At 47.7% G+C, this 15852-nt stretch overlaps 1 protein-coding gene across 1 annotated transcript in view; it reads left to right on the top strand.

Annotated features, from left to right (window-relative positions):
- sipa1l3 (signal-induced proliferation-associated 1 like 3) overlaps positions 1-9276 on the top strand; it is a 39516-nt gene extending 30240 nt beyond the window's left edge. Inside the window, exons 11-21 of the mRNA XM_036536576.1 lie at positions 2-126; positions 1799-1917; positions 2925-3364; positions 4205-4426; positions 6174-6336; positions 6577-6769; positions 7024-7173; positions 7873-7999; positions 8503-8584; positions 8690-8842; positions 9222-9276. Of these exons, the coding sequence (XP_036392469.1) occupies positions 2-126; positions 1799-1917; positions 2925-3364; positions 4205-4426; positions 6174-6336; positions 6577-6769; positions 7024-7173; positions 7873-7999; positions 8503-8584; positions 8690-8836 (1768 nt within the window). The 3' untranslated portion in view covers positions 8837-8842; positions 9222-9276. The remainder of the gene's footprint in view (position 1; positions 127-1798; positions 1918-2924; positions 3365-4204; positions 4427-6173; positions 6337-6576; positions 6770-7023; positions 7174-7872; positions 8000-8502; positions 8585-8689; positions 8843-9221) is intronic.
- The last annotated feature ends 6576 nt before the right edge of the window (positions 9277-15852 follow it).

The raw sequence follows: 15852 nt of genomic DNA, 5'->3' as shown, positions 1-15852 counted from the left end.
GGTACGGCACCCCACAGCGCCCTCTCATGGCCTACGAGCCACACCTCAGCCTGGACGTGACGTCCAGTGGAGAGTCGTCCTCTGGCTTCACCAGCCAGGACAGCACAATGGAGAGATGCAAGACAGGTATGCTGCCCTACTAGCTCTGCTTTACCTGCACCCTACACACACACACACACACACACACACACACACACACACACACACACACACACAGACACACGCACACATTAACATACATTCACACATATGTACAAATATATACATATACAAACACACATCCATACAGACACGCATATAACAAAAACACTCCCACACACATACATGTATACACACACATGCATGCACACAGATACCCCTATGCATACACATATACAAACATGCACACATATCTACCTCTTTTTTCACTTGTACACAGGTACATTGCCCGAAATTATAGGTATGCTTCTGCCCCACCTTTTACTGAATCCACACTGGCATGTACCGGCATCCAGCCTACAAACCAGAAATGGACTTGTAAACATACAAGGGTTACCCCAAAACTAATGCCCCACATTTGTTTTTAATTTACCATTTTCCTATGGAACTAAAGCTCAGTGGTGTAAGATTCAAATTTACGTGCAATAATGCTCATAAAATTCAGTCTTACAGAGGAAGCAGTGTGGTGTAGTGGTAAGGAGTAGGGCCTGTAACCCAAAGGTTGCTGGTTTGATTCCCCGGTGGGGCACTGCTGTTGGGCTAGGTACTTAACCCAAATTGCCTCAGTTAAATATCCAACTGTAAAAATGGATAACATGTAAACATTTAATGGCTGTGTAAGTTCCTTTGGGAGCAACTGTAATGCAACGTCCATGTGACCAATAAAGGTTTCTGTGCATAGCTCTCTCTCTCTCCTTCATGCAAGCTGCCAAAGGGAAGTGTGGCATTATTATTTGGTCAGCCCCTGCACAATGTCTGCCACGTGCAAGAGCTGTAAATTGCAGCCTGTTACAGTTACTTTTAGAAAGAAAAGGCTGCTCCAGTCCATTCTACAAATAACGTGCAGCCATGTGGCTTGTTTGCCTGGCGTCTCACTTATTGTTCATCCACGGTACCTACTGCCCTCTGCTGGCCAAAATGCAGAGTCGCAACACACACGCCCATCCCCTCGTGAAATGCTGTACCAGCGAGTAGTGGCCATATTCAGAGAGAGACCAAGCAGAAACAATCACGTTAAACCATTGTGCCATCTGGGATCCGTTTAATCAGAAGCATTTGTGTAGGACTGAGCTTATTATTGCATATTAGCTAGAATTGTAGGGTGAATTTGGAAGCTACACTCACAAACGCATATCAGTACACACAGTCACATACACACAATGTACACATGCACATACAAACACACAGACACACACATATTCACACACGAAATGTACATGTGCTCTCGAACTCACACACACAGAAATTGCACAGAGCTGCCAGGTGCCTTATGTAGGGCATGTGTGTTCTCAGTGTGTGGTAGGGGCTTTCTCTGCCATGTTAATGGGATAGAGGTTTCACCGCGTGGAGGGGTGGTGTCTAGCATGCTAATGGGATAGAGGTTTCAGAGAGAGTGTGTGTGTGTGTGTGTGTGGGTGGGGGGGGGGGGGGGGGGGGGGGTCATGCAGTAAGTCCTTAAGCCTCTTTCCTGTTTTGTCTTTAGTCCGGTTGGGTTCGGACCCTCTTCAGTTCAGTGCATTTAATTCTGGTTTTATCCCCCTCTGTGCTGCTCTGCCCATCCCTGCATCTGTGTGTCCGTCCGCCCTCCTCCCTGCCGCAGAACCCCTGTGGCACGTGCCAGCGTCTTCACGGGGGCCTCCTGTGGGCGGGGGAGGGGTGCAGAAGAGACCCATCCGGCAGGACATCCCAGGAAAGGACTCCCCCAACAGGCACTCGAAGGTGAGATGCTCCCTGAAACACGGGTGCGAGTGCTGCAGTAATACCCCCCAGGATTCCAGTGGGTTCAGCCACTGGGGAGAAATGCACCATTGCAGGGTCGACACAGACCCATCGGTGGAGGGTAGCAGATCCATCATTTGTGATTCTCACGGATCCATTACAGGATGTTTGTGCTCTGGAACGGCTCTTTAGCAGGGCTAACGGACAGCAATCATGACAAGTTTACACCCTGTCAGTGCAGGCTTTTTTACTGCCTCCAGTCAGTGAAAGCACACACCGGTGCTGGTCTCATTGTAAAAAAAGAGACCCCTCCCCTCCCACCCACATCCCTTGATATATTGGCAAGGTCATTTATTGGGCTGGGCTCTTGCCCAGTGAGGAAGTCCTCCTGGGGGCCAGTCAGCATCGCTGCAGTGTGGGCAGAGGTGTGTGTAGGGGAGGGGTGAACACAGGTGGGCGGGCACTCAGTCTGTGTCCACCTGGAGGCATGAGTGTCTGTCTCTGTTTGTGTATGAGTTCACCTGTTCATGGAAGGGTGACGCTGAGCAAAAGAACTCTGACGTTATATGTGAGGGGGAAATTTAGTTCACCGAGTGTGTATTTCAGTTTTGATTTATGATATGTTATTTCAGTTCATCACACATCAGGTTAAACATGTTTCTCCTGTCTTTTTTTTCCTTTGTGTTTGTGTGTCTCTCTCTCTCCTGTCATTGTGTGGGTCTGTTTTCTTTGTGTTTGGCTATGTCTGGAACTGTGTGCTTATCTTTGTCTGTGTGTGCTTCACTGTGTTCATCTGTGTCTCTGAACATGTTTCTCACTCCATCACTGTGTCTCTGTCTTGTGTCTGTGGGTTTTTATTTGTGTGCCTGTCTACTTCTCTTTCTCCATTTCCCTCTGTCTGTGTCTCTGTCTCTTTCTGTATTCTTTCGTTCTTTGTCTGTTTTGGCTCTGTCTTTCTGCTCTCCCCCTCTGTGTCTGTGTGTCTCTTCTCTGTCTGCGTGTCTCAGGGAGAGGCGCAGTACTCCAGCCACTCCAGCAGTAACACCCTCTCCAGCAACGCCTCCAGCAGCCACAGCGACGAGCGCTGGTTCGACGGGGGGGTCGGTGGGGGCGGGGCGGGGGTGTTGGGCGACCCCGCCGACCTGGGCGACCCCGACCCGCTCGGCAAGGGGGGCTCCAGCGACAGCGGCATCGACGCCGCCACCCTCTACAACCCCAGCCCCAACGCCAAGGGGCCGAAGCCCGGGCGCGGGCACCCCGCCACCCCTCCCAAGCCCCTGCACAGCTCCGCCACCTACAGCGGCCTGCAGGAGCTGGCCGGCCGCAGCGCCGAGGCCCGCCGCAGGGAGTCCTCCCCCGCCATCCCCGCGCCGGCCAATCAGAGCAAAGGCTACCGCACCCGCACCTTCCCCCCGCCCAGCGGCCCCGCCGACTCCTTCAAGCCGAGGTGAGCGAGGGAGGGACGGAGGGTAGGAGAGAAGAGGGGCGAGGGAGAGGGGTGGACATGTGTTTCTCTAGATCTAGTATAAGGCATTGGCACATACATACACCCAGTGTAAGCTCACTTGTGCTGTGAATATGTGAATATGACAGAGGGGAGGAATGAGTGTTTGCACGCAGTTTGACACCTCCAGAAATGTTTCACAAGAAAGTCAAGATTCCTACTCAAGTTTTTTCCATCTCAGACTTAGAACGGAATGCCTTGATTGCCATCACAGAATAAGAGATAAGAGTGTTGTCATTCACAAGGGAATGGAAAGTGAGCTGGAGGAGAGCAGTCATGTAGTAGAGAGCAGCGCAGGTTAGTATACAGTGGGTCTCTCTCTGCTCAGCCCTAATTGGGCCTCAGCACGGAGGCACATCCACAAAATGCACCAAACACAGAAAGCCCATGAGCATTTTGCATGAAATCAGACAGAGGGGTCCCTGCTCCAGGCATGCTGCCCTACATTCCTGGGCTGCCCCTCCCCCTTATTAACCCCTCGGTGATCTGTGGCAGCCCTCATGCACAGCACACGCGTGAGTCTAATCCGCTGAGAGGGGGTTTTTCTCCTGTGTGTAAGGCACAGCTGTGCCCCCCCCCCCGTGCCCCTGCAGCAGACAGCCCTGCAGGGGGGATTAAGAGATTGTTTCTGTAATGGGGCCACCCCCTGCTGTCCTGCAGTCAGTGCTCCGTCAGTGGAGAAAGTGAGGATCTTGTCTGGATCTGTGGGTGGACCGAAACACTGGAAAACCCTCAGAAGGAAAACTACAGAAAGGCCACAGCTGTGTGTGTTTGTGTCGGCAGGGCGTGCTACACTCCTCAAGGGTACAAGACCCCGGCGACGGACAAGCCCCGGCCGGTGAGAGCCACCACGGCCACGCCCACCTCGGGCTCCGCCCAGCCCGGCCCCCAGCAGCTGTCCACCTCGGCCCCTAAGTCCCTCTACACCAAGAGCAAGCACAGCGGGGGCCCGCACCGCGAGGACCCCTCCACGGCCAGCAGCTCCGACAGCAGCAGCAGCAAGAAGTAAGACACTGTGTGTGTGTTTGCAAGCGTCTGCATCTGTGCTCATGCGAGTCCTGTGTGTTTCACTGTGTGTGTGTGTGTTTGTGTGTGTGTGTGTGTGTACATCGCATCTGTGATGAACTTTTCAGCCATCCACTGGTATTTATCCTTTTTCTTTTGTTATTGAGCCATTAATGAGCACAAGTATGTGTTAGTTGTCAGTGATATGTATATTTGACATAGAACTGCATGTAACACTTTCTATATGAAGTGAACTCAGATGAACTTTTTGTGTCTTTTGTGTGTGTGTGTGTGTGTGTGTGTGTGTGTGTGTGTATGTGTGTGTGTGTGTGTGTGTCTTGTTGGAAGGACTGCCGAGTTGCCCGGTGTCTCAATGCTTTGAGCACATGACACCTTCAGTATTGTCTGTTTGTGACTTTCCTTAAATTGCGAAATAAATTTAGATTAGAGTTACATGTACTTGCACAGTCTAACCCAGAAACTGATATGACAAAGGTGAATGAGGTATCTACAATAACTAGTTTGCAAGCTGCAAAGTAATTCTAGATTCTAAAAGAAGTTTCACTTGTATTCAGATGACAGGGTATAATGTTTTTGCAGAGATTGATGACTATTTTGCACTTGCACTTGCACTTTGCATTATGTGAACTTGCATTATGTGAACTGGGTAGCATCATTGAGTTTACAGTATGTAGTTGTGGACAGCACTCCTTGCCTTTGCTTGTGTCCACACCCCATATGATTTTACTAGACTACCTTCAGCCTCCCTTAATCTATTCCTTTGTGCCAGTTTGATCCGGCCTACATACAGCAAAGTCATACACAGCACCGCTTGCAGGAAGCAGAGGAAAAATGCTTATGCTCCCCGGTGGGTAAATCATGGCACATGGCAAATGGAAATAAAAATTCCAATATGATTTTGTAGCTCTTATTTACTGGGAAGTGCATGCTTTTGTTTCTGGTCTTGAAAGCAGCCTTGTGTGTTAAACTGCCTTCCTCATTGTTCACAGAAATCAAACCCATTGCTTCTACATCCCTGTTATTACCAGGAATTCCAGAGCCCTGTGTGTGGATTACAGTATTGCAGTATTACTGTAATGGTTGTAGACATTATACTAAGAGTAATAGCTTCCCAGTCAGGACAGCGGTTTACAGCTGTGACTTCAAATGCCTGGCTCACAGTGGGAGTCTGCTTTTTTCTCCATGCCCATTTTTTCTGTTCGTGTTTTGTTCTGTGTTGGAGTCATTTTGAATACTTGCAGACTGAACAAAAATAGCAAGAACAAACAGCATAAGGGCCCTGAGCTGGCCGTGTGCACTGGCAGACGGTGAGCCGGAAATTTGCCAGACAGACCAGTCAGATGCACATTAAGCGTGAAAGAAATGTAAAACTGATAAGTCTAAATAAGCGTAAACTCTGAGAAACCAATAGAATTACTGAGGTTTGGACGGGATAGTGTAGCCAGGAATACAGTTCTGGAACAATATTGGACACACACCATTCAGCAGAAGTTACACGTCACCTTCTGTTTCCTGTGTCCTATTCGCTTGGGATGTCATCTGTTCACCACTGAGTCACATATGCTTACTTGCCGGCCAGCTGTGGCCTCTTTCTCTCTGTGTTCAGAGTCTTGTGTAAATCTCTGGAGCAAGGTGTCTTGGCAGATGTGTGTGAAGCTGCTGCACTGTGGTTTGTGTGTTCAGGCAGATGTGTGTTAAGCTGTAGTGCTGTGCACTGTGCGTTCAGGCAGGTGGACGTGAACTCGAAGAACGTGTTTGGTCAGCCACGCCTGCGTGCCTCTCTGAGGGACCTCCGCTCCCCCCGGCGCACACACAAGAGCACCATCGAGGACGACCTGAAGAAGCTGATCATCATGGACACGCCTGCAGACACACCGCACAGAGACACTGTAAGAGCTGCCGTATGTAACACACACATACACACACACACACACACACGCGTACAGTCACTCCTGTCAGCCTGTCAGAGACATATGCACATACTGGCAGGGTGAATAACGTACCTGATCAGAGTGACTGCTCATATCCATGCCCAGATGGACAGCGTGATGAGACAGACACAGACAGAGGGGTGGTGCTATGCTGTCCCCGCGCTCAGTGGCTTCTCCTCTGTCGTGCTGTCCCCTCAGTCCCCCCGCCGAACTCTGCAGCGCACCTTCTCTGACGAGAGCCTGTGCAGCGGCCGACGGGATGCCAGTTTCGCCAACGGCCCCCTACCCGACAGCCAGACCACCCCCAGCGACCTGCTCTTCACCTGCACCCTGCCCACCCGCCGGCACGCCCACACCACCTCACAGGGCTCCCTCCTGCCCAATAAGAAGGGTGAGTCTCTCAGATATTGGCCGACTGTGCAAAGCATAGACTACCTGCCTGTTTTGAGGCTTCTGAAATTGACAGCTATTTCCACAAGTGTGATCTCTACACTGCTATGTTCTTGGGCTTTTATGTCACCCATAGGCATTTTGACTCAACAACATGTCTGCCTAGGGTGGGCCATTGTGAACATGATGAGGGATATATCCCAGTCTCAGAGTTTATTAAGCCTCTCTCTTCGTCTCTTTTTCCCCCTCTCCTAGTTCCCCTGTCTGCTTCGGAGATCTCCTTGACGGAGGTTCGGGATAAGGTGCCCCCCCTGCGGCGCCTGGACCCGGGCCTCATGCCCCTCCCTGACACGGCCTGCGGGCTGGAGTGGTCCAGCCTTGTCAGTGCTGCCAAGGCCTACGAGGGTAAGAGTGTGCAGACCTGTGTTAGAGGCCCTGTAAGCAGTGTGACCCAGCAGCAAGTATGGGCAGGATTGTATCAGTAGCGTGTGTTTGTGTGTGTGTGTGTGTGTGTGTGTGTGTGTGTGTGTGTGTGTGTGTGAGTCAGTGGAGAGGCAGCATATGCCCCCCCACACCTGTCACCCGACCTTCCTGGGAGAAAGACAGGACATCACCCATCACAAAATTCACAATAAACTTTATCTCTCTCTCCACCCCCCCCGCCTCCCATTTCTCCATGTACACCTCTCGTGAGAGTTCTTCATTCTCTCTCTGCCTCCCCTCTTTCTCTCTGTATCTCACTCACTCCCTCTTTCTCAGAGACTCACTCAGAAGAGCTTCACATACTTAAATATTCACTCACACATGCACAAGGGGGGCGTGGGACAAGAGCCCAGCTGACACATGATCCTGGGAATCAGTTACCGCTCTTACAGTTGTGGTGCTGCTATCCCGGCTTTGCAATGTGAAATATCCCTCAGGACCCTTGGCTCATACATGCCAATTGTATAGAGAATAAAAGCATTTTGTGGACAATAGCGAGATGTGTGGAGTAGTCACAATGAGAATAAGATGATGACGATGTTGATGGCAGTTGATTGTGGAGATCATGGTGATGATGATGGTGAAGATGTTGACAGTGTTGTGTGTGTTTGTGTATTTCAGTGCAGAGGGCCGTGTCTCTCTTCTCCCTTAGTGAGCCGCAGGTGGGAGGGCAGGAGCTGCGGCCGGTTCTAAGCCCAGTGCAGTTTCACACACCCCAGACCCCCCGCACCACCCCCACCTTCAGCAGGTACTGTACTCTATACACACACACACACACACACACACACACACACACACACACACACACACACACACACATATACCACCCCCAACTTTAGGAGTCAGTAGTCCTTTAGGGGTCCATACCACATACCACACACTCAGTGAAAGGTGGAGTAGCTTTGCAGAGTAGCTTTTCTGTGTCTCTTTTCACTGTGTGCTGTGTGTGGCAACAACACAGACACCACAAAAGAGAAATGCAGTCTTTCCCTTGTGTTTCATATGAGATCTGGTTTCCGCACTGTGGTGTCGTGTATGCACCGACTGTACTGTAAGCTCCCCCTTGTGGACAGATGTGGGACAACACCTCCGTAAAACAGCCTCCTAACCAGTCTCCATGCATTTGACATGAGCAAAATGCGAGATTCTATGGTTTAGAGTAACATTCTAATCAGTTTAATGTTGTGTTGGTATGTGCTTTTTCATGATGTTTAGGTGTGAGGTAACAGGTGTGTGTTTATGTTGTTGCAGTGACGAGATTCCTAATGACCTGTCAGGGCGGCTGTATCACCTGGAGGTGATGCTGAAACAGCTGAACAATGATCTGGAGAAGGTGAGCCCTGGTGTGTGTGTCTGTGCATGCGAGCATGTGTGCGCGTGTGTTTACGTGCGTGTGTATGTGTGTTTCTCACACCCTTTCATTCTTTCCCTTTCCCAGGAGAAGCAGGACAAGGTGGCCCTGCTGGCAGAGATGGCCAGCCTGCGTGAGAATAACCAGCGCCTGCAGGAGGAGTCTCTCTCCGCCAGCGAGCAGCTCCGCAAGTTCAGCCAGATGCTGACTGGGGCCCCCGGAGAGAGGAAGTGACCACAGGTCAGAATGGGGAGGGACTGAGTGAGAAAGGAAGTGTGGGAGAGCAATTGAACACAAACACTACCACCAGGTATTAGAGGAATTAAACACAGCTATGGACAAGGGACAAGGTGTGCTCACAGATATGATGGAAGAAAGGCAATGAGTTGGGGGGCAATGAGAATGAGAGAGGGGAGGGGGAAAAGGAGGGAGGGGCAGGAGAAGGAAGGAGAAATGGACAGAGTGAAGAGGGGGTGTAGAAGGCGAGATGACAGAGGTAGAGTAATTTAAAATGATTACAGTTAATAGTAACAACAGTGTGATTGTGATGATAAAGGTATTGATGTGGGAGATCTGTAACAATGAGGAGTAAAACTCTTTGTCTCCTCACGTCCATCAGGGCATCCAGTGGGCACGAGCCAGGTGGTGCTGTCCTCCCCCGGGACGGAGAGACTGGACCAGAGCTGGCAGGGGTGGGGACGTCGAGCGGGACAGGGTGCACCTGAGAGACAGTCCTGAGGGTTTCTCTCCCCCACGCCCCCCACCTCGCCCCTGTAGCTGCGCCTGTCCTACCACCTCTCCCCTGGTGGCCTTCACCTTTGGCCGGACTGGTTGCATCCAGACAGGGGGGGAAAGACAGACCCAACCCCTACCCCAGCGTGCTCTCCTGGTCTGGAGCAAAGCATACACTGACACCCCACCTCTCCCCACCCACCTCTTTCCTAGTGATGCAGTGACTCACCAGCTCAAGGTTCGAGTGCAAATGAACCAGAACAGGCAGGAGGAGGTGCTGTTATGTGAATTACCTTAGTTGGGAGGGCTTTGACTGGAATAGGTACAAATCTATTTTTTAAGCAGCAGGTGAGTCTTAAAATACATACAGAACAAATCAACAAATGCTTAGTTCTGAGTTAGTTCTTCTCAAGATCATTTTCTCATTGCCTCTGCATTTTCTCCAGTTGTTGCTTTGTTTTTGTAACTTACCGTCAACACCAAGTCCAACAGATCTACAATAACCAAGTTGAATTGCTCTAAGAAGCAAATGAGCCAAATAGGAGCTCAGTGGGTGACTGTGTGGGCTTACCAATATAGCACTATCTCAAAAGACTCCGTTTCCCATGCTGCACTGCAGATCATGGCTAGGTATATATGGTACTGTACGCTGACCTCTGTTTAAAGTGTGGTACAATCTCCTGGAACTGACACGTCATGCAAATGCAAAGAATACAGGATGCTGTATTCCATATACTGTAGTATAAAGCTTTAATTTACCCATAAACTCAGTTTTTCATTACAATATCTCGAGAAATAATAGATGGAGACATGTTGTTCAGTGGGGCAGACACATGGTTTGGTGACTATTTCGTGTTTATAGAAAGTGTTTTACAGGCAGAATACCCCCTACTGCACCATGTGGGGAATGTGTTATTTATGTTATGATGTCATCACAGTAACGTCATTAGAAGAATTTGTATTACATGGCAAGTACAAGTACAGCAAGGTGTGTAAGCATTCAGTAGGATGGAGAGATTAGGCATCTCAGTTGAATGATAAGATGACAAAAGCCTTCTGTGATTGGCTCTGGAGTGTGTAGCAGTCATCTCTGATCTCTCTGCTTTCAGTAGAATCTCCACTTTGTTTGATTTTGAAATGGGTTGTCTTAGCATTCAGTGCTAACTGCAGACACCAGAAGCAGATCTGTCCAAAAAAGCTATCTTGTCCATGGATGTGAAATGCTTCATGTTAATTTCTACAAGTTTAGTTAGTGCATACATCACATCTTGAGAAGACCCCTGTCGATGAATGCCTTTTTGGACATACCTGCCTGCTTGTGGTCAGACCTTTCTCCTATCTGTGCTTTAACACTATAAGGGCCTTTTAAAATTTCATGCAGTATGCTTAGGAGTTACAGTAATTTATACTTGTATACAGATGCTGTTTTTGGTACAAAGAGCAGTCAGATGCTGACAGCGAAATATTAAGTCTACATGTACAAACACACACACACCCACACATATGCATTATGTTGTAGCAGTATTCATAATGGAGGTAAATGTCAGCGCCTGACTGCTAGGGGGCACACACCAACACTGACAGACAAGGCGCAGTGCTCCACAGCAGTGTAGAAGGATGTAGTCCAAGACTCTCCACCAATGACCAGAGGGTTGCGGGACCAAAGGAATTGATTGTAACTGTCCCTTATTAAAACTGTTCCCTGTGGGGGAAAGTCTGGGTCTCACCAAAGGGCTCTCACTGCTTTCAGACATGTCTACGGTCCCAATCAGAGCTCGCGTCTCAGACACTGATCCCAGATCAGGAGTACCAGAGCCCTGTGTCAAGGGAAGGTGAGGAAAGAACCAAGCTATAAACGCACTGGCAGGGACGAAGCCGCGAACACTGTGGTAGTGTAGTCTGTCCCCTCTCACAACAAATTTACAATACTGCAGTATCCACCTCCACCAACAGGAGGAGCTCTTTGTACACACATGGAGAGAGAAGTGAGTCTCTGTATCACAAGTGCCGTGGATTTGTATGTGTGTGATTGAATGGTCCAGACTCCAGACTTAACCAGATATGAATGAGCTATGGGTAGACTGTTAAGAGTGTGTGGGTGTATGTGTGTGCGTGTTCATGTGTGTATTATACTGTGGGTTAGGAAGGGGCTACTCTATGTGTTTTTAGGATGTGACAAGGCCCCCTGTACACATCACAGAACAACCTCTAAGTGTTCTAAAATGTCTATGGTGGCCCCACATGTACTGTGCTTACTGTGCTGTATGGAGGTGCATCCCGCTTCATTATATGAACTGGGTGTGGTACTGCCCAAGGGTGGGCGGGGGAAATGTGCCCCCCCACACAGAACTATATCTCTATGCTCAATAAACAGAAAGACACTATATTTGTACGGCTAGCTAGTTAGTTTATATTCCTATACAGAATCTATTTTTCTCAACCATGTGTAAGGTTTATGAAGTGAGGGGCAGGACATGGATGAAGGGGGCGGGGTCTGTGATGCTGGAGGTGTCAGTCAAGGAAAAGGTTTATAGTCTGCAGGCACTGACCCCTCCCCCTTCCTCTACTCAGATGTACTGGCTTGCTGAGTGTGAACGCGTGTGGTGCGGAGGGGCCCTGGATGTTATACGGGGTCCTTGTGGACCCCTTCCTCTCATTACAAAGCGGCTGAGTTTTAGCATGTCGTGGCATCTGATAGACATTCCTGCAAACCAGTCCCCCCCACCCCCCGTTTGAACCAACTGGACCCCCACCCCCTTCTCAGGACCCCTTGCAGGCTACCCCTTCATAAGACCTCTGCTATTTATTTCTATTTATTATTAATGTGTACATGTAGACCTGCACAGTTGTGACCTATTGATGACTGGAAGAGAGGGACACTGGGAAGTGGGAGATGCCGAAGTCCAGTTTGTGTGATTCTGTTACCAAACTACAGACGCACACTTACATACCTTCAACGCAAATAGGCGATTTCTACAGGGTTAAAAAATGGTCACGTTCCATTGTAGTCAGTGGTGTTGACCCTGCCCCTGTTGTCGCCATACAGATCTTTCTCATCACAGTGCGGCGTGTCTTGCTGCTTGCCGATTTCTACCATAGGGATCCATGTGATGGCTGACGTATCACTGACAATCATAAATGAATTGCTGCAGGCTAATTTTGGTTTGTGACACATACTTGTAACGTTTTTTTTTAACACAGGCAAACATGGATATTTGTGAGCCCTCTCCTGGTCCCACTGTCTCTCTCTGTATTTTTCCATATAGTCCTCTGGTGTTTTCTTGTCACTGAACATTTCTTGCCATCTGAACATGCTGTCACTGTACGCGTCATTTCAGTACTGTAATCGCTGTGGCAACAGTGCAACTGGAAATTGGTTCCAGGTAAAAAAGCAAACTTTTTTTTTTTTTCTTTACCTGTGTAGTACAGAAAGTTAGGATCAACACTAACAGATATTGTGATTGTTTTACAATTTTATCTGCACCATCATTGTCTTAAGTTTTTTTTTTTTTCCATTTGTTTTTAAGATTTTTATTTTTATGAATTTGATTTCTTTTTTTAGTCATTTAAGCTAAATAATGGTAAATTTTAATGTTCTCTACAATGCGGATGCAGGATTCATAAATGGTAATAAAAAATGTTCAAATTGTATGTATTTTTTTTTAAACATGTAATTTTTGATAATTTATTTTTGAAACGCATTGGCCACTTGTACAAAAAAAAACCTATTCTGGAAACTAGTGGAAATAAGATGGCACTCTGCTTCCCTGTTTGAGTTGTTTGATATCAAATATTTGTACAAATTTGATTTTATTCATAATTCTAATTTTTTTATGTTTTATTTTCTGTTGGGCGCTTCTTGCATGCAGCAAGGTGCTACAGACAAAAACCGCTGGTTCATCTTTCTGTGTCTCCCCAAGGATGTTGTATCAATGAGTGTATATTAAATAGTGTAAATTATGTTTTCATTATTTTATAAGAAAAAATATATTAAAAATGAAACAAAATCTTTCATAAAAGCGGGATCCATGTCTTATTTCAATGTCTGTTGGTTTTACTGCCATTGCTCAACCTGCAATCAGGCAGATTTTTCTGTTAATTATTTATGGGGTTTTGTGCCGTTTCTGTGTTTGTTAGCATAGAATAAATGGCTTCTGGAATTAGTTCATTGCTGACACTGATATTCATATTCTCACAGGAAAGTACAAGCATGAGGTTTCCATGCACCTCTATAACTAATAATTTCTCAGCATGCACTGTGTCTGTATGTCTAAGCTCCCCTCATCATTGTACATATAATTGTGTGTTTCTTGTGTATGTTTGCTGCATATGGGCTTTCACCCTTCATTGTGAGGGATTCAGATTTTCGATATTCCTGCTTCCCTGGTTCATTCTTGTTCTGTGCAGATGAACTCCCTGTACATGAGTCGTGCTGTGTGCTTAAGGGCCGTCGGGCCTGCAGAAATAAACCTGTTACTCCACACACAGGTAGGCCCATAGGCATGGTGTAAATATGACTGCCCTTACTCCACAGCGTGGCCATGAGAAATACATTCAGGTAAAAGTGTGTGTGTGTGTGTGTGTGTGTGTGAAAGAGAGAAAGGGAGAGACAGGATTCCTCTCTCTAAACATATCCATTAGTTGGCAGGTGATACATTAAGGAAGAGAATATATATGTACAAAATGGCTGCCTTGTCGTGCTGCTCTCGTGGGTGGTACACATTTGGTGCATTTGAGGCAAGTCACTCCCACCACTCTAAAGCACAATGACGTCTAATAACCTGTTAGTACCATTATTGTAGTACCTGTTGATTTAGACTCCAGGTGTTGGAGTTGGCAGAAGTTGGAGAGAGAGTTCCTCTACACTCCTTGTGCTTGTGCTCCTCACGCTATAGTCCGCAGCTGTACATGTGGTGAAGAGTAAGGTGCTGTGGCCCTGTGGACCCCCATAGTCAAACAGCATTGCAATTTGATCACAACAGTATAGCTCCCACTTTAGAAAAATGGTGTCACTACCTCTATTAATGGGTCTATGTAAACACTGCTTTGAAATGAAGCAGAATTAAAAGCCAGGGCCTCCTAGGATGGTAACTGAAGGACTGCAGTGTTTTTAGGTGTATGGCTTGCTTCACAGTAATCAACGTGAAGTCATCTGATTGATACACGTCAGTAATATGAGACGGAAAAAACCATTACTCATTTTTGTGCGGAGGGAAGAGCAAAGGAGCCTCGAACAGGCGTTATACAAAATATGCCTGCCCCTTTAAGGACCTACTGCATCGTCATGCGTTTTTAAAAAACGGAAGTAGGACCCCTCTTAACTAAAGAAGCGACATTAAGCGGACACCTCTGACGATATCATGTGACTATCGAAGACAGAAATTGGAAATATGATGTCACAGATAAACCCTAATCTCATTCAGGGCGCGAAGATCGTATTTTAAGAGTTGTTCCCAAAGTCATTTCATGCGCATTTCGAAATTTAAAGCGATCTTGACAGCAGTTAGAATCCACTGAATAAATTACCTGGAAGTACAGCAGAAGCATGATAAAACGGTCAGTCAAATCTCCCTGCATCATACCCTTTAAAATCCCTCGCGCCAACGAGGTTTGGTTTGTTGCCATTTTCCACAAGTATGGAGGAAGTACAGTTTGCGAGAGAGATTTTCAAGAGAGGGGGCGGAGGTCATTTTGCGGGAGGTGCGAGCCAGAAATGAAATCATTTTTGGCACAAAATCAGAAGGCCTCCTAAACTAAACGTGGTGAAAGGGGCTTTGGAAGAAATCTTTACCATAGTTAATGCCTCTTCGTCTGGACCTCTGAGAGCCGCTTTGCAATGCAGACAGCGTTTCAATTACGGCCAGCGAAAGGGCAAGCAAAAAAATGGATGCAAATCGCAGAAAGCAACCCTCCATCCGAGGGGGTCTTTCCGCGAGCAAATTATTCTCGCCAGCGGAAGGTACAGTGGCCTCTTCAATCCGCAGAAAGAGTGGGGGAGGATTTTAGGGGCTAGAGAATGGCTTTGAAGGTGCATATTTTATTTTTATTAATTTAAAAAAAGTAATCCTTGTGGTTTATATAACATATGATGGTAGTTTAAAATATTGCTATAGTGTGTTAATAATTAAACCTAAGAAAAATGGTTGTATTTTAACCATCCAAGGTGATATTTTACAAAACAGAAAAAAAGTGTTTCTCAGATTCAAAGGCTGGACCTTAGCTATCCCCCAAACCGCTGGCTTCACTGTCCTTTAGTGACTTGGGAGCACCTGCAGAGAAGAGAGGGGACCACGAGAGCGTCTAGCAGGCAGCTCTGTGTCCACCAAGACCAGCAAGACAGAGGAGGGCAGAGGGACAACAGCATCCGTCCAGGTGTGCGGAGAACAAGCCTTTCCTCCACCTACACTCAGGCAGAGCGTTCATTCCCTGAATACCAGACTGCAGAGGATGCGTAGCCGGGCACATCCACTGCATGTGTCCATCGGCAACAGTCTCAAGCGAATTGCTGACGCAGTGGG

The sequence above is a fragment of the Megalops cyprinoides genome, chromosome 9 (assembly GCF_013368585.1).
Source record: "Megalops cyprinoides isolate fMegCyp1 chromosome 9, fMegCyp1.pri, whole genome shotgun sequence".
NCBI lineage: Eukaryota > Metazoa > Chordata > Actinopteri > Elopiformes > Megalopidae > Megalops > Megalops cyprinoides.
The sequence above is the reverse complement of the archived record's forward strand: the minus strand, read 5'-3'. Positions and strand labels throughout refer to the sequence as shown.